Source organism: Desmodus rotundus, chromosome 4 (genome assembly GCF_022682495.2).
Source record: "Desmodus rotundus isolate HL8 chromosome 4, HLdesRot8A.1, whole genome shotgun sequence".
Classification (NCBI taxonomy): domain Eukaryota; kingdom Metazoa; phylum Chordata; class Mammalia; order Chiroptera; family Phyllostomidae; genus Desmodus; species Desmodus rotundus.
In genome coordinates this window covers 108,280,590-108,301,878 of record NC_071390.1, presented here as the reverse complement: position 1 = coordinate 108,301,878, position 21,289 = coordinate 108,280,590, and the positions used below count along the sequence as shown (strand labels likewise).

The window sequence follows — 21,289 nt, the reverse complement described above, 5'->3', positions numbered from 1 at the left end:
CAGGCTTCCCCAGAGCCCAGCCTTCCTGAGCTGCACTTCCCTTTCTGCTACAAGTCCCAGGGTCTTACCCTTCTCTCTCCCTTTTAGAGTTGTAACTTCTCATTCTGCCCTTGGGATGTTGCTCTCCCTAGAATAACTTTAGAATAGCTACTTTTTGTTACCTCCCAAGCCAGGCCTGCTGGTGACTGTTAATTAGTACTACTGGGAAACGTACTTGGGCCCCTTCTTGAGATGGTAAGTATGAAGTCCCACTAGCTTGGCTTATATATTTTGTGGGAATTAAAATTTCCTCCACATTTTAGCTTTCCCTTTGTTTCCCTACCCCCATGATCAAGTTCTCATTTCATGGGGTCACACAGGTTCTCTGGCTAGTGGGCAAGATGGATAGGTACAATTGGGGGGTTAGGTAAAATGCTATAGACAGAGGGCATTTACTGAGGGGACCCAAATGAGGGACTGCTAACCCAGGGTGGATGGGGGATTAGAGTGGGCAAAGCCTCCTGGAAAATATAGCCATTGGATTTCAGTCAAGAAAGGTGCAAGTAGGTTATCCAGGATGAGCAGGGAGAGTTGGGTGGAGGGGTGGGGACTGAGTTAAAGAGGCAGAGCTGGGGAGACAAGGGGTTCTATTCAGAGAGAAAAGTATTGTCTAATGCAGTGGTTCTTGAAGTTTGGTCCCCAGACAGCTGCATTGGCATCATCTGAGTGCTTTTTAGAAATTCAGATTCTCAGGCCCCACCTGCAACTGACTGACTCAGAAACTCTAGTAGTGGGGCTTGTTCCTCCAGGTAACGCTGGTGCTCAAGTGTGAGCACTCCTGGTTAAAGGGAAGTTAGAATGCTGCGTTCTGTGTACCTCATTCTCTAGAGTTGAAAGTGGGTGATGGGTAGGCAGTGATGAGGAGATAAGCCATTGCATATGAAAGAGGAAGAATTTTACTTCATTTTGGGATAGGAGAATGCCTTTGTTTATTTATTAACATATTTGTTGAATATGTATTTTATGAGGTTGGAATGCAAAAATAAATAATTATAGTTTGAGATGAGTAAAAATGAAAACACAACACACCAAAACTAATGAGATGCAGCTCAAGTAGTACTTAGAGCAAATTTATAGTGGTAAATACTTGTATTAAAGAGAAAGAAAGATCTCAAATCAATGACCTAACTTTCTATCTTAAGACACTGGAAGATGGGAAAACACCTAAAGCAAGCACGAGGAAAGAAATAAAGATTACAGAGGATATTAATGAAATAGAGACCAGAAAACAATATTAAAAATCCACAAAATCAAAAATTATTTCTCTGAAAAGATCAACAAAATTGACAAACCTTTAACTAAACTGACCAAGAAAAAAAGAAAGAGAGAAGACTCAAATTACCAGAATTAAGAATGGAAGAGGGAACATTACTGTGGACCTTACAGAAATAAAAGGATTATAAGGGAATAGTATGAACAGTGGTGGGTTAGTCAGTTTGGGTTGTCACAGCAAAATACCACAGACTAGATGGCTTTAAAAAAAAAGGCACTTGTTTCTCACATTCTGGAGACTGAAAGTCCAAGCCCAAGGTGCTGACAGGTTTGGTTTCTCTTGAGGCCTCTTCCCTTGGCTTGTAGACAGTCACCTTCTCTTTGTAACCACATGGCTTTCCTCTGTTCATGCACATCCCTAGTGTCTCTCTGTGTGTCCTAATCTCATCTTCTTATAAAGACTCCAGTAAGATTGATTAGAACCCACCCTAATGATCTCACTTTAACTTAATCACTTCTGTGAAGGCCCTTTTTCTAAATTCAGTCACATGCTGAGGGACTAGGGGTTAGGGCTTCAACATATGAATTTCGGGGTAGGGGGAGCAAATTTCCATCCATAAAAAATTATATGCCAACAAGTTAGATAATATGGATGAAGTAGACAGGCTCATGAAAGGCACAACCTACAGACTACCAAAACTGACTCAAAAAATAGAAAATCTAAATAGACCTATAACAAATGAAGAGATTGAAATAGTAACTAAAAAGCTTAAGATAGGAAAGCTTGGGCCCACATGTCTTCACAGATAAATTTGACCCAATATTGAAAGATTTAATACAAATTCTTCATAAATTCTTTCAAAAATTAGAAGAGGAGAGAATACTTCATGACTCATACCAGTATTATCTTGATACCAAAACCAGACACATACATCAATCATAAGAAAAATGACACTTATGATATAGACACAAAAATCCTCAACAGAATACTAGAAAAGCAAATCTAGCACCATATTAAAAGGGTTATACACCATGAGCAACTGGGATTTATCTGAGGAATGCATAGTTGGTTTAACATCTGAAAATCAATTAACATAATACACAATTTTGATGGAATTAAGAAAAAAAGCTGGTGTAATTATTGCAATAGATGCGGAAAAAGTATTTGACAAAGTCCAACACACTCTCATGATAAAAACACTCAACAAACTAGAACTAGAAGGGAATGTCTGCAACTTGCTAAAGTTTGTCTACAAAAACCCACACTCTCATCATCCTTAACTGAAGAAGACAAAGCTTTCACTCAATGACCAGGCACCAGGCACGGATGTTTGTTCTCACCACTTCTGTTCAACATTGTGCTAGAAATTCAAGCCAGAGCAACTAGGCAAGAAAAATAAATAAAAGCATTCAGATTAGAAAGAAAGAAGAAAAACTATCCCTGTTCACAGATGACGTGATTTTGTGTAGAAAATCCTGAGGAATCCACTAAAATTGAGTCACTAATACCTGGTCCCTACTTTCAAGGTACTTCTTAGGCAATGAGGGGGACAGCATAAATGAATGTGTATGTGTGAGTAGTGTGGGAGAATTGTTTTCCAGAGAAGCACATATTTTAACTGGGTCCATGTAGAATATGTAGGCATCTAAATGGGAGATAGCAGGATGGACAATTGGGGTAGGGACAAAGGGGGGCACTTCAAGCAGAGAAGAATACATGCAGAGAAACTCAATATGATAAAACAGGGTTAATGATGAGCTGTGAGTGTGACTGGAGAATGGGGTTTGTGGGGTAGTGTGGGAAATAGGTCAAGGAGGTGAACAAGGCCCTTATATGCTGCCAAAGACCAATTACATGACCATGTGCAGTGTCTAGGTTTAGTCAAGGGTCCTTGGACTTGTACATGCATTTATTTGGTCTGGATAGAAGTGACGTTGTCTCAGCATTAGGTCTGTTTCCTTTCCAGGTTTCTGGGTGGAGCGCACTCCCGTGCATGAGGCTGCCCATCGCGGTGAGGCCCTGGAACTGCAGCAGTTGATTGAGAATGGCGCCTGTGTCAACCAGGTCATGGTGGATTCCATCACACCCCTGCACGCAGCCAGTCTGCAGGGCCAGGCACAGTGTGTGCAGCTGCTTCTGGCTGCTGGGGCCCAGGTGAGCGGCACTTTAGGACATCTGCTGAGCCTGGCTGTGGCTACGAATGCAGATGGGACCATCTCAAGGGACATGTAAAGGGAGGAAAATAAGTGGTTTGGGATTTGCATCAAGTGCACTGGAATTAAATGCACTGGAAACCACTGTAAAGACAATGGTAAAGAAACCACTGTAGATGACCAAGCAGGAAAGGAAGGAGGAATTCAGGATGGGGTATGGTGGAAGCCCAGGGAGGAGCGTGGAGGTCTATGTCAACTGCAGACTAGGATCAGTAAGTGGTCATAGACTTGGCTGTCAGAGGGTCACTGCTGGCTAAAGAGAAGGTAGTTTTAGAAAAATGGTGGAGGGAGTGCCATGCTCTGTACTAGGCAGGGGGCCTGGCAGGCCAAGCACATCACACACACAGGCTTTCTGGAGGGCTTGTGGGCCTTGGTTCAAGAGCTGCGGTTTGGGCTCAGCAGGATGACTAAGTAGGATCCTGGCAAACTGCTCTCTGGAAAAAAGGTAAAAAGAAGCAAAAATAAGATTCTGTCTGATTTGCTGCTTTTCCTGGTGTAAATACTTACATGACACTGATTTCAGCCCCCAGTGCTTTCTGGCTGGGAGAATTGCTAGCTGTTTCACAGTGGGCTGAGGGAGTTGCCCCGGACACTCGCTGGACTGGATGGTGTTGGGGTTCAGGGTGAGGGCACAGTAAAGAGCCCAAAGCTTGACCATGAAGGCAGTTCAAGAGGAAATGGAACAAGCTTCAGCATGTACCCAAACAGCGGCTGAATTTGGACACATTCTAGACAGAATCTGCCAGCTGGGGAACTGCCTTTTTCCTTCCCTATGATTTTCCAACTAGAGGAGGCATGTTAAGCAGTTTTAGGCATTCCTAGCTGAGACTGGAGTTAAAGCCCCTTATTATGCTTTGCCTGCCTCAGCTGGAACCTGGAGCTCTCCTTTCCTGCTCTGTGCATATTAAGTGTTAGGGTGGTGGTGAGAGTGAGGTTGAGTTGGTCCTGCTCCAGAAAGAAAAGAGCCTCAGACAGAATGACGCCTGTGTTGAAGAGGTTAGCAGGCGATTCCAACCCAAGTTTCTGTGATCTGTAAACTCCCCTGCCTGGCACGGTGTCTTAGCACATCCTAGAAAAACTAAGAAGTGTCTTTGTTTTCCCCTTGGCCCTGTAACATCTGTTTCTTCCTCCCCACAAGGTGGATGCCCGGAACATTGATGGCAGTACCCCTCTCTGCGATGCTTGTGCCTCGGGCAGCATCGAGTGTGTGAAGCTCTTACTCTCCTATGGGGCCAAGGTCAACCCACCCCTGTACACAGCCTCCCCACTGCATGAGGCCTGCATGAGCGGTGAGTTAAGTGGAAGGGAGCCCTGTGGTCAAGGAAGTGGAAGCCATTGCTGGCCCAAGAGTGCTCCTGGTCTGTATCTGGCTGTTGGTCATTCATAGAAATGCTTAGCTTTCCTTCTATAGATACAGTCCTTACCCAGGACTAGGGGGTTGTTGTTTCCATGACAAGATTCTATTTTTTAGCAGAAGCTTAGTGCCTTTCAGACACTAACACTGGAGCTCGGTCCACCATGCAGTCTTTCTCTTGGTCTTTGCTGTCATTTTGCCTTGTGAGCACCTGATCTAGTTGGGAGATGAGACCCAGACACACCCTTAAGGATAGGTGCTCTCAAAGTGGGGGAGCTGGTCCTGCCATCTCAGGGAGCAGGTGGGATTTCAACTGCCCTCCCAGAGTGGATGGACTTCAGAAGGTGGGAGGATAAGAGGAAGGCCATGCATGGGAAAAATGACATCGAGTCTCACTGGATCAGAAGCTCCCAACACATAAGCAATTGCACATAAGACTGGAAATTCAGGATGAGAGCAGCTGGTAGAAAGTTTTTAAATGACAGACTAAAGATTTTGGATTCTACTCTTGAGAAAAGATTGCAAACTTGTGCCCTCTTCCATGCCATCATGCAAGGCCGCTGTTCTCTGCAGCCTTATTCCCTGATTCTCACAGTTAGGTCATCACTTGCAGGCATTGAGGATTGCTACAGGTGCCTCTTGAAGGTTTCTGAGCACATGTTGAATGACCAAAAAACAGCTTTTTGAAAGGTTAGTGTAGTGGCCATGTATAGTGTAGAGGAGGAAAAGTTTTTCCTCTGCCTATCTTAGGTTCACTGTCTAGGCTCCATCACTTATGTGAGAAGGGACTGATTAACAAGAGAAAAACAGAAGTTTGTTAATGTGAGTAGTGCATTGTGCATACACAGGGGAAAACTTGGCAAGGTGTCACTCAAAGGGATGATTAGAACTTGGGATTATATAGAACAATAAGTGTTTAGAGAAATGATAAGATGAGGGAAAAGGATGTGGAGATTTAGGATGATGAGTTATGGAGAGGCATATATATGAGGGAACGAATGGTAGATGGGGCTAATTTTAGCAGCTCCACCTAGAGTTGCCTCTGGTGATTAACTTCTGCCCTTTCTGGTAGAGAGGGGAGGGGAACACTTTTACAAATATATGTCCTTCTTTTAAGCCATTTAGGGGAGGGCAGAGAGCTTTTCTTATATCTGTTTCTTCTCAATTATCTTCAGCTCAAAATAAACCTTATGCTAAAGTGGCATATTTTGAGGGTGTCATGTTCTGCTACCCTTCAACAGACTGAAATGGTGGTGGGGGGGGTGGAATATTTTAGAAGTAGAGACATGAGTTGAGGGCCATCATAGTGATCCAAGTGCAAAGCTCTTAGAGTTCAAGTGGGATGGATTCATTTAGAAAACTGAGAGAAGAATTAATGGGCTTGATATGAGGGAAAGGAGAGCGTGGGGTCAAAACCTACTCAGAGTTGAGCTAGGAGTGAGGCCAATGACTGAGGTGGATTGGCCAGGAGGATGTGCCCCCAGGGAGGGGAGGGGGAAAGCCTGATAGTGGTTAGAACATCCAAACAAGAAAGGCCAGCAGACAGCTGTAGATTGAGGGGCTGGGTTTCAGGGGCTAGAAGAGGAAATTTGGTAGCTACTAACAGGAAGTATGATCAAGTAATGAGAGAGGATGGAGTCTGATACACAATGAACCTTGACCCTAACCCGTGTTAAAGATACCCGTAGAGGTGGCAGGGGAAGAGGCAGGAAAGGTGTCTGTAGGCTGGGAACCCCGTGGTAAGAAAGTTTAGGTAGTTCACCTAGGAGGTGTGGACTGGGGATGCCAGCAGCTTTATGTCATCACCTCTAGGCTCATTGCACCCAACACAGCTTAGGAGGAAGCCCCGAAGGGAGGCACCTTCTCTCCCACTGAGGAGCTGGGGAGCAATGAAAAGAGTCTTCTGGCTGTTCTGAAGTGATATTTCCCAACTTTCTGTTCTCCCAGCAACAGGGCTGGCTATGTGCTCCATTTTTGCTTCTGCCAGGCAGGCTTGGAGAACTGTTGTGTCCTCAGGAGAAAGGACAACCATCCACTTGCTCATGGGCTTATGAACTGCTCTTAGCTTGGGATGTAGTCCTGGTTCTCCTCTTTGCCCCTGCAACTAAGCAAGGGGCTTTCTTGTTCCATTGGTTCTGTCATACTTGTTATTTCAAATATGTATCAGTGATTTTCAACTGCATGCTGGAAGAATTTTTAAAACATGCAGTACCTGATTACTTAGTCAGGAGCACTGACCTCTTTTTTCTTAGATGCCAGCACATCAAGCCATCCAGTGTGAAGAATGCCCTGTCTTGAACCATAAATATATAGGTCATATAACAGAGTTGCATCTCATTGGTCATGTTGCATAATGAGGTTGCGTCTGATTGGTTAATTCCTGATATCAGATGTCATTATGTACAAGCACTGGGGACTGATATTTTAAAAATTCACTTTGGAGCAAAAAGGGTAGGTAATTGCCATGACCAGTGTGGCTCGTTTGGTTGAGCATCATCCCACAAAGCGAAAGGTTGCTGGTTTGATGCCAGGTCAGGCCCAGTTCCCAGTCATGGCATGTGCAAGAGGCAAACAATAAATGTTTTGCTTCCTTTCTTTCTCCCTCCCTTTTCTTCTCTCTCTAAAAATAAATAAATAAAATCTTTAAAAAATAAGTGTAGGTAATTACTATTATTTTTTGTAAATCAATCACAATTATACCTAGTTTTTGTCAGATCAGCAAAAAATATAGTTTTTGGGTGTGTCATAGAATCTTAGTTAACAGTTTATGTGTGTCACGAGATGAAAAAAGTTGAAAATCGCCGGTATATAGTCGATGACCGTTTTCATTTTTCCCATTTCTCTTAAGGAAGTTCCGAATGCGTGAGGCTTCTAATTGATGTTGGGGCCAATTTGGAAGCACATGATTGCCATTTTGGGACCCCCCTGCACGTTGCTTGTGCCCGGGAGCATCTGGACTGTGTCAAACTGCTGCTCAATGCAGGTGCGTTGTGTCTGTAGCTGCACTGCTCAATGCAGGCATGTTGGTGTCTACCTGAGCTGCTCCATGCAGGTGTGCTGTGTGTACACGCACTATGTGCCAGCAGAGAGCTAGGTGGGGGAGTCAGCTCAGGTTTGAAGTTAGCTCTCCCATTGGCCAGCTAAGACCTTGGGCCTCAGTTCTATATCTATAAAACTGGAAAAGAAAAACTTATTTTGCATGTTTGTTGGGAGAATTTGTGGTAACATTTCCGCAGTACCTGGTGCATAGTAGTGCTCAACAAATGCTGGTAATTATTTTTAGTAACTACAGGAAACCACCCATAAAGCCTGCCTGATAATGTTGCTGTCTAAACCAGAAAGAGATGGGGATCTAATGGAAAATGGGGTTCACAGCATTTGGAATCCAGGTCATTGTCAGTTGATCCAAAAGTACTCAGGATACTTCTGGTAAAGATGGTGGAGTAGGAAAACATGCTGACCTTTTCCCACAACCACCTCAAAATCACAGCTAAGTTATAGAACCACCATCACTGAGAACTACCTGAGGACTAGCTGAACAGAAGTCCTATAACTAAGGATATACAGAGGAAGCCACATCAAGACTGCGGGGAGGGGTAGAGACATGGAAAGGGCAGGCCCCACACTGATAGTATAGTGATTAAGAATCAGGGGGGTTATCTTGGTTGCAGAGGCCCCCCCTGAGGAGTGAGGGGTCTCAGAGCCCTATCAGGCTCCCCCAGCCTGGACCATCAGTTCAGGGACAAGGAGTCCCCATGACATCTAGCTGTGAAACCCAGAAAGGACTATGCTTGAGTGAGGATGGAGGGCTGTGGGAGACCAAAGTGTACCTTTTGAGGGTCCCAAGCACATATTCACTTGCTCATATACTCACTCACTCACAAATGCACTTGATCTGGGCCTTGGTGTGGGGGCAGCTAATTGAAGAGTCCAGGGACATATGAGAAGGAACTGAATTAACTAGCTTCAGGTCAAGGGACGTAGGGGAAGGGGTCGTCTCTCTCTGATTGGTTGCCTCTTGTGCACTACTAATGGGAACCAAACCTGCAACCTAGGCATGTACCTTGAGCAGGAATCGAACCTGTGACCTTCTGGTTTATGGGATGATGCTCCAACCAATTGAGCCATGGTGGCCAGGGCCAAATTAGAGGTTTTAACCCCAACATCCTCTCTGCATTAGTTAGGTCTTGACAGCAGTGATTTTTCCTTCGTAACTAGTAGAGACCAACTCCACCTGGGTGAGGGGCTTTATTTCTTGTTTCAGATAACTTAATGGATTAGACCTAGAGCCAGTTTCAGAGTCAGTTTGACCCTGGGGTTCAACAGGGTCATCAATTTTCTTTGAATTTTGCAATTCTACTGCTTTCCTCAGTGTTCACTTGATCATTCACCTGGCATCCCCAGTGGGGTAGGATGGATACAACAGAGCTGGGCTGAAATCCAAAAGCTTCACCTCATGAAGCTTCTGATATCTTCCTTAGAAGAGTGAAAACTCTTCCAGATGTGTCCCTTACACCTCCCCTTATGTCCCATCAGCCTGAATTGGGTGCCTCGTCCAAACTTTATTCAGTCCTTTTGGCCTGACTCTACAAATTCCAATTGGCTTGAATCTAGGTGGGAACCGGGATGAACCCAGTCAGGGCCCACACCAGGAGCTGGAGGTTAGGTCACCCTGCTCTCTCTCACCCCAGGACTGCTCTCCACACTGCAGGGTGGCAGTTCAGTGGCGTTGGAAAGGAGTGGGAAGGGGTCCATAATGTTCATTATAGCCTGAAGCAGGGGACCTGGTAAATTTTAAAGGGAGTTTCCATACACCTGGGAACTTGAATGAGGGAAGACCAGAAATCTCCTGGGACAGCTCCCCATGTGTCAGTGTCATCGTGTGCTGTTGCTGACTGCCACTGAGCTGTCAGCTGTAGACTCAGTACTTGCTATTCTCTTCTCAGGTGGTCTGTTGCCTCTACATTCTTCTTAGATCACATGCAGTCTTTTTCTTATTTAGGAAACCTACTATTTAACCATGGTAAATCTCAAACATCCAGAAAAGTGGAGAGAAGAGGACAGTATATGGATTCTTTTTAAAATAGTGATTTTTAACTTTGGGGGTGCTGGTCACAGACCTCTTTGGAAAGTCAAATGTAGGCCACTGACCATGTCTCTAGGAAAATAAGCATGCAGGAGCTTTTGCACTCCATTTCAGACAGGGCCCAGCCCTGGGGGAGGAGCCAAGCTGTGGGGGGCCCGTGGGGGTGGATAGGAGCTGTTGGTGTTTTGTGGGCAGTGAGGCTAAGTTGCTGAGCTGCGGATGATTCTTGTAGAGGAGGAGGGTTGGGGAAGGGGAAAGTCCAGTTATCACGTGGGGTAATTTTTAATCTGATCACTGGCAGTAAATATTTAACTCTGTAGGAGGCACTCAGAGGGGCTAATTGAGCAGTGTTTGCTTCCACCTTCCCAGCCCACTGCTTGTCACATGTTTCTCAGTTACTGTTTCAGCCAGCAGAGTACCAAGCTATGTGTGCCTGCTCTGCCCAGGAATTGCACCAGGTTCTTGGTGTGCTAAGCTGATGACAGTCCCTCATCTTTGCTAGTTAAAGTTTTACTCAGTCCACTGCAATCTTATTTTGCTTTGATGATTTGGACTCTGGCCAGCAGTGTCCACGGTGTTGTGGATGAGATGAGACAAATTCACATGGACTACTGAAGTCCTGTAGAGGAAAAGGGACAGCATGACCACTGGCTCAAGGGGAGAGCGCCTCGACCCTTGCCTTGACAGACTTTTATTGCCTTTCTAATAGCATACATCAAAGAAGGTTCTCATTCATTATGCTTAGGTTTGCTTTAGGTAATCACTTTTTACAGATAGCAAAGGAAAGGATGTTACTGATTACTTCCTACAGATTAACAAGGAAAAAATGTAGAAAATGCAAGGGAACAATAAGAATAATTGGTCTGGTTACACTTCAGTCCTTGGGAGAATTAGCATAGACTTCAGGAAGTTACTTTAAAGATATGCAGTACGCATTTGCTGCCTCAACTCAGGGTGAGGGAGTTTTAGCAAGAGCAAGTCTCAAAGCAGCCTAGGTATAATGCAGGCCTGGTTTCCCACGGGAGAGCCAATCCATGGGTTTGGTGTCCTGTGTGCCACCATGCACCTATGGGCTTTCCAATAGGGCTGGGCTACATTTGCCATTCCACGTGGATAGGTTCCCTATACTTTTAAATCAGGATTTTGGTAATGATCAGACTTTGACCCATTTTCTCTGAAGCATGAAATTGAGAATTTTTAATGCCCAGATGGCTTTAGCTGTTGTGCTGATTCTCCCTCTCTCTCTCCCTCTTTCTCTCCCTCTCCCCACTCAGTTCAAGGCACATGATGATCATTAGTCCCCGCAAAGACACTCCTGCTCCCACCCCTCCCTTGCTTCTTTCCTCTGGCCCCCGTGCTGCCACTCTAATGTGCATCTGTATGTGTTCTGTCTGTATGTGTTTTTGTAAGATACACATTGTCGGTCGAGGCATATATTTTTAATTGAGATAAATGGCATTGTGTTATATTTCCTGTTTTTTCACTCAGCCCTGCCTGTTTTCAAGACCCACCCATGTTGCCCTGTGTGCTTCTGGTCTGCTGTTTCCAACTGCTGCAGAGTATGCCAGCTTCCCTCTTAGTCACCAGTCTTTTCTTTATACCCCATCAAATGACATCAAGAACACATTTTTAAGAGGCACCTTGGGATGGTCACCTGTTGGAGTCACCCTGCCAAGGCCTTCTATACCGAGAAACCACATGGAATGGGATGGAAGGGGTGGTATGATTTTTAGAGCTATTTCCAGCCATAGTTTTCTCCTTGACCATGAGAGTAGCTTTATACTTCCCCTGTGTCCCTTTCTCTGACACTAAAATAGACAATCTTTTTCCTTTCCTATCGGCAAGAATATTGCAAGAATTAATGACCTGAGAGAAAGCTACTTGAACTTTAGATTTGGTAGACTTTACAATTTATTTTTCATTACAAGTTTGTGTTTAGCATTCAAGTTCATATCTGCATTACAATTGCAGCACTATACACTTATTTATGCATATCACCAAGTATTGGAGCAATATCCCTGACATGGCACAGTGGGCAGATTGCAGGGAAAATGCTTATTTTATTTAATGTGTTCCTTTTAAATATTATGTTTGTAATACATATCTGCCAAATTAAATAATTAGGTAATTTAGCCTTCTTTCTAATTGAGGGATTGTTTTTCCTGACCTAACGTTTGAGTTTGGCGGAGGGAAGTGGAGAGAACGACTCCTCACTTGTGTTGTCACGATGGAGTGCTTGCTGCATTCTTAGGGTCGTATGGTGAACACCGTTATGAACAAGTTTTTATGTTTTACTAGGGGTATGAAACTATTTTAAATCAGAAATCAGAGACAGGATTTTTAAAAATTTTCGAGCAGTGGGACTACAAAATTTAATAGCCCTATACTTTCTCATATTCTCCTATTTTGGCCCTCCAAATTTATCATTACATAGTGACATGCAGGTGATCTGATTTTTAAAAACCTCACTTTAATGGCATTTTATGATTATGATTTGAATCTATTATTTGAGGGATGACTTCACTGCTTCTGGGCCATTTGCTTGACTTCTTTAAAATACTTTTCTACAAGGGAACCCTTATGCACTGACAGTGGGATTGTAAACTGGTGCAGACACTGTGGAGGTTCCTCAAAAAACTAAAAGTAGAACTAACTGCCTTATGACCCAATGATCCCACTTTTTGATATTTATCCAAAAAAAGCAAGAACATTAACTCAAAAAGACTTATGCCCCTGCATAGTCATTGCAGCATTATTTATAATAGCCAAGATATGGAAACAACCTGAACGTCCATCAACAAATGAATGTCTAAAGAAAATGTGATGTATATAAGCAATGGAATATTACACAGCCATAAAAAGAAGGAAATCTTGCCAACTGCAACAACATGGATGGTCTTCAAGGGCATTATGCTAAGTGAAATAAGCCAGACAGAGAAAAACAAATACTATATGATTTCACCTACATGTGGAATCTAAAAATCAAGTAAACAAAACAGAAACAAACTCATAGACACAGAGAACAAATTGGTGATTGCCAGATGGAAGGGAAGTTGGGGGACTGGGTGAAAAAGATGAAGGGATTAAGAAGTACTAATTGCCAATTATAATGGGAGATAATACTTGCTAACAACAGCTCCAACAAAGGGGAATATCCAAAACTTATAAAGAACTCAAACAACTCAACACCAAACAAACAATCCAGCTAAAAAATGGGCAGAAGACCTAAGCAGACACTTCTCCCAAGAAGACATACAAACAGCCAACAGATATTTGAAAATACATTCAACTTCACTAGCTGGAAATGCAAATCAAAACTACAATGAGATACCACCTCATACCTGTTAGAATAGCTATTATCAACAAGATGGGTAATAACAAGTGTAGGAGAGGATGTGGAGAAAAGGATCCCTCATTCTCTACTGGTGTAAATGTAAACTGGTACAGCCACTAGGGAAAACAGTATGGAGATTCCTCAAAAAATTAAGAATAGAGTTAACATATGACCCAGCAATCCCTCTTCTGAGTGTCTACCTGAAAAACTCAAAAACATTTATTCACAAAGATATATTCATTGCAGCATTATTAACAGTGGCCAAGACATGAAGACAACCAGTGTCCTTTGATAGAGGATAAAGAAGATGTGGTGTGTGTGTGTGTGTGTATACACACACACACACATACACACACACAATGCAATAGTACTCAGCCATAAGTAAAGATGAAATACTGCCATTTGTGATGACATGGATGGACCATGAGAATAGTGTGCTAAGCAAAATAAATCAGAAAAAGCTAAGAACCATATGACTGCACTCATATGTGGAATATAAAACTGAAACTCATAGATACAGACAACACTATGGTGGTTTTGGAAGGAAGGAGGGTGGGAGAATAGTAAAGGGTAAAGGGAGCTAAATATATGGTGACAGAAGGTGATTTGACTTTGGTTAGTGGGAACATACTGCAATATACAAATCATGTATCATAGAAATGTATACCTGAGACCTATATAACTATATAAACCAGTGTCACACAAATTAATTTAATGAAAAACAATTGCAAAAAAAAAAGTCATATGGATATAAACTGCTGCATAGGGAATACAGTCAATAATTTTGTATCAACTATGTATGATGCCAGGTGAGTATTAACTTAGTGGAGGGGGATCACTTCATAAGTTATATAAATGTCTAACCACTATGCTGTATACCTGAAAGTAATAAAATATTGCAGATCTGTTATAATTTTTTTAAAAAGTAGGATTTCAGGACTTAGAAGGTCCAACCCAATGAATGCAAAAACAGAAACAAAAACAAAAAACTTTCCCCTTATTCCATTTCTGTATAACCTTCTTAGCCACTTAGGAGCAAGCTTAGAACTTGGCATTTTTTAATTGAATTTATTGGGGTGACATTGCTTAATAAAACTATATAGGTTTCAGGTGTACAATTCTACAATACATCTGTATATTTTACTGTGTGTTCACTCCCCCAAGTCAAGGAGACTATTTATCCTCCCTTTTACCCTCTTCCACTTCCCCAGCCCTGTTCCCTCTCATAATCGCCATACTGTTGTCTGTGTCTATGAGGGTCTTTTTTTTTTTTTTTTTTTCTTAATCCCTTTACTTTTTTTCACCCAGGCCCCGACCCTCTCCCCTCTGACAGCTGTCAGGCCGTTCTCTGTATCTATGAGTCTGATGTTATTTTGTTTGTTTGTTTGTTTGTTTTCATTAGATTCCACATGTAAGTGAAATCATATGGTATTTGTCTTTCTCTGACTGGTTTATTTCACTTAGCAAAATACTCTCCAGACCCAACCATGCTGCCACAAAAGGTTAGATTTCCTTCTTTGTTATGGCTGAGTAGTATTCCATTGTGTAAATGTTCCACAGCTTTTTTATCCACTCATCTACTGATGGGCACTTGGGCTGATTCCAAATCTTGGCTATTGTAAATTACGCTGTAATGAACATAGGGGTGCGTATATTCTTTTGAATTAGTGTTTTGGGCTTCTTCAGATATATTCCTAGAAGTGGAATTGCTGGGTCATGAGGCAGTTACATTTTTAATTTTTTGAGGTAACTCCATACTGCTTTCCACAGTGGCTGTATCAATCTGCATTTCTACTAACAGTGCAAAAGGGTTCCCCTCTCTCTACAACCTCCCCAGCACTTGTTTGTTGATTTATTGATGATGGCCATTCTGACAGGTATGAAGTGATAGCTCATTGTGGTTTTAATTTGCATCTCTCTGATGATTAGTGATGCTGAGCCTCTTTTCATATGTCTATTTGCCATCTGTCTGTCCTCTTTGGAGAAGTGTCTATTCAGTTCCTTTGCCCATTTTTTAATTGAATTGTTTGGGTTTTTTGGTGAGTTTTATAAGTTCTTTATAAAATTTGGATATTTACTCCTTATTAGATATATCACTGGTGAGTGTACTTTCCCATTAGTGGGTTTTTTCATTTTGTTGATGGTTTCATTTGATGTACAAAGCTTTTCAGTTTGATATATTCATTTGTTTATTTTTTTCTTTTGTTTCCCTTGATATATAAGAAAAATATTGCTACAATAAATAGCTGAGATTTTACTCCGTATATTTTCTTCTAGGATTTTATGGTTTCTAGTTTAATGTTTAAGTCTTTAATCCATTTTGAGTTTCTTCTTGTGAATGGTGTAAGAAGGTGTTCTACTTTCATTTTTTGCATGTATTTGTCTAATTTTCCCAAAACTATTTATTGAATAGGCTATCTTTACCCCCTTGTATGTTCTTGCCTCCTTTGTCAAATATTAATTGATCATAAAGGCTTGGGTTTATTTCTGGGCTCTCTGTTGTGTTCCACTGATCTATGTGTTTGTTTTAATGCAAGTACCAGGCTGTTTTATTACTATGGCCTTATAGTCTAGTTTGATGTCAGATAGCATGATTTCTCCTACTTTGTTTTTCTTATTCAAGATCACTGTGGCTATTTGGGTTTTTTTGTGGTTCTATATGAATTTTTGGAATATTTGTTCTAGTTCTGTGAAATATGCCATTGGTATCTTGATGGGAATTGCATTCAATCTATAGATTGCTTTGGGTAGTATGGACAGTCAGTGATGTTAATTTTCCTTTCAATGAGCATGGTATACACTTCCACTTATTTGTATCTTCTTCAATTTCTTTCTTCAGTGTCTTCTAATTTTCTGAGTACAGATTTTTTACAGCCTTGGTTGAATTTATTTCTAGGTATTTTATTTTATTTTTTTGATGCAAAAACTTGGTATTTAAAAAAAATTGTGATGACTGTTCCCTAAGTATGACATTTTACACCAATCATGTTTTTATCAAATCTGTCTTTTTTTAGTCCATCTAAAAATGTTGTCTTTAGCTACTACTTGTTTGCATATTTTTGAATATCTACTATTATCATGGGAAAGAGGTGGATAGCAGAGCTAAACTCACGGTTATGAGACCTCACTTCTCATTTGAACTCCAAGGTGTTTGGGGAACCTCACCTATTTTCTCTTTGAGTTTCCCTTTTGTACAAGAATGTTTATACTTAAGGAATATTCACTTATTCATGCACCACACAATGTTAGAACCTCCATTCTGTGCTGGCAGGGTGCACACACACATGTGTGTCCATGCACACACATGTGTGTGTGCATGACTGAGTGTACATGTGTGTGCATGCATTTACAAGGTCAGGCAGGAGAGCTTGAGTAGGTCAACCTGAGCTCCCAGGCTCAGGACCCTTGGGGACAGACTGTAGAGGACATTAGGTCTGTCTCACAATTCACAAGGAAGTTTTTGTTTTATTTTTCTTATTCTTGGCTCTATTTCCTGTTACATTTCTTTATTATTGCTACCTTTCTTTAGCTTTCTTGTCATAAGAAAAAACAGTAATTAGTGCTTTCGGGTTTTGAAAAGTCTGCAGCAGAGTCTATCTTGATTTTGTTTCCTGGATGGGGATGGCTTTTGTATACTGTGTGGGAAAAGTCAAAGCGGATGTTTCTTTTGGCTCCAAGTTCTCTCCTTGGTGATACTTGTTTCCACTTTACCTGCAGGGGCTAATGTGAATGCAGCAAAGCTTCACGAGACAGCCCTTCATCATGCAGCCAAGGTGAAGAACGTGGACCTTATCGAGATGCTGATTGAGTTTGGAGGCAACATCTATGCACGGGACAACCGGGGGAAGAAGCCCTCTGACTACACGTGGAGTAGCAGTGCCCCTGCCAAGTGCTTTGAGCACTACGAAAGTGAGGCCCCACTCTCCTTGCTGTCTGAATGACACAATGCATTGTAGAATTGCACAGGAGATACTTAGGCAAGAAGCTCTGTTCTGACAATATATCAGAGCATTGAGGAGTAAATACATAATCTCAGGCTAAGTCCATACAAGGCTGAGAATATAGATTCAGCCCTCACTCTTCAGGAAACAAACCATCTGGCTAAGGATGAGGTGTCTTCTTTGGCTTAGAAAAAAATTGTGGCACAATTTTTAAATGAGTTTACATAGAATTAGATTCATAAGAAGCTTTCAAACACCTACCAGTTGAAAAAAACTATTCAAGTTTTTGCCAACCCTACCCACCCAAAATCCATTATGAACTTAGAGGCAAACTCCATCCCTATCTGTCAGCTAACATTTCCTGGCAGATGATGGGTTTTTTCCAAATAATTTTTTTGGGAAAAGGTAACATGGGAAAATGAATTTCACCAGTAATTCTTCTTATTTTTTTCTTTCAAAGACCTTATTTAAAAATTTTTGATAAATTGAGAAGACTCTATTTGGTTTTTACATTTTTGTTAAACAGAGATCATTCTAAAAGACAGGTCCTTGCGGCTGGGTGTCTGTGCCTCAGCTGCCAGGTGCCTTCAGGCATCTTCCATCTTTGGCCTTGGTTTGCTCGCATTCCTGAGCCACAGCTCCAGGCTTGTCTTTAGTCCTGAGGTCCTGACCCTCTGCATTAGGACATACACTGCATATTCTTCTGGAGCTGCTGTGTGTGTCATTTCTCTTGGGCCTGTGGCACTCAGTAGCCAGAGCAGAGCCTGTGGCCTGGAACAGCAGGAGCTAGCAGCCAGCACTAGCCCAGGACTAACCCTCACCCTGTCGTCTCTCATTGTCTGGAAGTTTGACAAACAAGGCCAGTAACTGTAGATTAGTGCTTGGCTGACAAATCCTTGTGCTAGGTTATAATATTATGGGACAAAAATCACACACACACACACACGCGTGCACACACACAAAAGCATAAACCCACAAACCCCCCCGCAAAATTAAATCCCTCTGGGCATCACTGGAATTTCATTTCTTGCTCTTGCTTCCTTGGACCTGTCCTTCCCTTCCTGGTAGCCTTCCAGAGAAGGGTTGCAGGGCATGTCCTATTTCCAGGGAAAGGGAGGTGTTTCCAATTCTTGATATTTTTTAAGTTGAAGGATGTTAATCTCTATTCAACAAGATTAAGCTAACCTCCTGTGCTTCCTGTTCCCTCTTTCCAGAGACACCCCTAACCCTGTTACAGCTCTGCAGGGTGAGCTTTAGGAGGGCCACCGGTGTCAGAGGCCTGGAGAAAATCGCCAAGCTGAACATCCCTTCCCGGCTCATCAATTACCTTTCCTACAACTGAGCCACAGGCATGGGAGGTGGGAGCTGGCTTTGCTGAGCCCAGTGCTGTTTGTCTGAAACCCTCAGCTGCTATAGATGTCTGTTGGCCATCGTGTTTTGTCTTCTCCACAGACTCCTGGAGAATATTTCCAAGGCATTGGAAAGGCGCTGCCTCAGCTTCTGCTGGGGACATGGCCCTGTTCTGGCTCTCCTGGAACTTTGCTCTAACTCTGGGGTTTCCAGCTGTCCATTTGTCCTCTTTTCACTGACGTCCCTCAGAAGGACTCTCAGGAAAGTCTCTTCTGGGAGTAGAGGGGAAGTCCAGGCAAGGCTGGGGGCCAGGGTACTGCTGTTGATTTCCACATGCCTGGGAGGTCCAGGAGCATGATGCCATCTCTGATTCATTCAGCACTAGGCAGCCCTGTGCCACAGAGGGTGGGCCATGGGAGGTAAGGTCCTGACTACATGGCCTGGGGTGGCTGCATTGGTGATGATCCTGCATTTGGATGCTTTTTTTTCTGGAGCTGAGGGTGGGCACTTTCCGGGGTCCACCTGTGCCCAGGTGTACCCATTCACTCAGGGGCTTTGTGTGGGTCTCATGGAGGAAGGCTTAGGGCCTTCATTCCCCAAGTAGGACAGTGTTTCACAGGAAGTTTTGCTTCAGTTTTAGGTCTCAACTTAAAAAGTTTATGTCAGGGATAAAAAAAAAAAAACTTTTAGAAGATATGTAGGCTGTAACTTAGGTTTATTTAATGAATTAAAGCAAAAGTTAATGTGAAGGCGTGTCAGCGCATATTTCCATGAGCAATCATTTCCAGTGTGAAGGATTGTTAGGAAATGCTGTGGAGATTATTTTTCATCTTTCTACGGCTTCCAAATGAATTCCTTCCTACCCTAAATTTTGCTTACTCCTTGAAGTTCTGAAATTGGTAGAAGATGTTGCCAGCACCCAGTGGGTATTATCAACCATCGATGCGTGCATTCTGCAGATACTTGTGGAACATCTATTATGCTTAAGGCGTTGTCTCGGTGCTCTGAAGTGGATAAGAATCAGACTCATGATCACAGACAGGGAAAGAAAGAATTTTGCAATCTCTTCCTGTAGCAACACAAACAAGTAATTCTACATTATAAGCCATGCAGTGAACTATAAAGAATATTCAGATTGCATTTGTCTGCCTAAGAGTCTATAGTGTAACTAAAAAAAAACAAAACAAAACACAAAACAACCAAAAACCAGGGAGTTAAACTAGGAAACTGCATAATTAGTTCATGTATATTTGGTTTCTGGGGAAAGAGAGAAGGCACCCCTTGTAAACACCCCAGAAATATGGCCATCACTACATTCTTCCAGACAGTATGGAATAGAAAGAGCCTGAACTGGCCAAGGCAATGCCAAGTGCACTACACAACCAGAGCGTCTGCGCAGTTACTTGGGGCCCCAGATCTGGTGGAAAGTTTCATGCTGGTTGGTTGCAGGTTTTTTTCATCTCACTGTGCCACCCATGGTTACATAATTCTGTGCTGCGAGTAAGAGCCACTCCCATTTGGTTACAGTCTTAAATACAAGTTCTGGGTAAATCAGTGTTTCTGTACTAATAACAATGAAAAAAGAAAAGCACTGGATTCTGTCCTTTCATGTTTGTAACAGGGACTTGCCTTTAGCAACGAGCTGGTAGCATTTCCATAAGTGGGTGCAGTGAGTCCTGCCCCACACTCGCTGCTCAATAAAAGGTGTTGCATAGAGTCCATCCTTGTGTTCACACGGCTCTTTTCTTGCTGGGAGCAGAAACACTGGATGGGCTTCATCCTGTGTGAGTCCAGAGGGGCCACTGTCTTTTTCCCCCTACTTTGGAAGTTCAAGTAATAGAGCTGTGCCTGTCTGACCCTCACCTTCCTGTCTCCCTCGCCGCCTGCTGCAGTGGAGAGACACTGCCCAAGTGATCAGGTGACTATGATTAGACGCCTCCTGCCAGTCTGTTACTCCCCCCACCCCCGGCTTCAGTGAGCTGTAATAAACAAATAACCTGCCTGAATCCTTAAGCAGGGGTGTGACTCTGGACAAGTTTTTCCACTCCTCTGTGCCTCTGCACGGGTCTCCCCACCTGCAGAAGAGGGATAGAAGGTCAGACTTTGATCGTTAAAAGGATGTTTATGATTAACCACCAAATCTTAGAGATGAGAAGTCAGGCCCTGTGAGCCTCATAGGTTTTTTGTTGTTGTTGTTTTTGTTTTTTTCTAGAAAATAAGAATACACTCAATCAAGAGGCAACAAAACCAATGATAAATCCCTTCCTTCCAAACACAGAACTATTAGTCAGCCATCACTATACCAACTGCCCAGAGAGTCACACACATCACTCTTCCCTTTATCTGATTTTACAGGGGAGGAAGAAACAAGTTCAAAGAATTTAACCTCGTTTGAAACCAGCCCACATGCTCCAGAGCTGTGAGGCCAGCTTCAGTATTCCTTTCCCTCCTTTTACAACCACCAAGACCGGTGTGCAGATCCGATGGGAAAGGGAACCGGAGGGTCAGGTTTTTTGAGACTGAAACAAGGTAACAAAAGGTGCCCTGAAAAATATAAAGTGCTCCCCAAACATAAAAGTTATATGGTTATGGCTGGACTGTGGTTTTGTTGGTCTTTGTAGATCTTATAGCTGTGTAAATGACTCCCTTCTGACTTTGGGACAGTACCTTATTTCAGGAGGAATATATTCAGAAGACCTCTCAGTTTATGTTTTAAAACTCAATGGGCAGCTGACAAATTTAGAGAAGACATTTGCAAC

The 21,289-nt window shown here is 42.6% G+C and overlaps 1 protein-coding gene and 1 non-coding gene across 2 annotated transcripts in view; one reads left to right on the top strand and one right to left on the bottom strand.

Moving 5' to 3' along the window:
• ASB13 (ankyrin repeat and SOCS box containing 13) overlaps nucleotides 1-20,249 on the top strand; it is a 31,874-nt gene extending 11,625 nt beyond the window's left edge. The window contains exons 2-6 of the mRNA XM_024580685.4: nucleotides 3,219-3,406; nucleotides 4,604-4,754; nucleotides 7,668-7,802; nucleotides 16,957-17,148; nucleotides 18,395-20,249. Coding sequence (XP_024436453.1) covers nucleotides 3,219-3,406; nucleotides 4,604-4,754; nucleotides 7,668-7,802; nucleotides 16,957-17,148; nucleotides 18,395-18,522 — 794 coding nt within the window. The 3' untranslated portion in view covers nucleotides 18,523-20,249. The remainder of the gene's footprint in view (nucleotides 1-3,218; nucleotides 3,407-4,603; nucleotides 4,755-7,667; nucleotides 7,803-16,956; nucleotides 17,149-18,394) is intronic.
• A 666-nt stretch (nucleotides 20,250-20,915) lies between these two features.
• On the bottom strand, nucleotides 20,916-21,035 carry LOC112296482 (small nucleolar RNA SNORA61). The gene has a single exon (XR_002973923.1). It is a non-coding gene; the product is annotated as a small nucleolar RNA SNORA61 (small nucleolar RNA).
• Nucleotides 21,036-21,289: the final 254 nt, after the last annotated feature.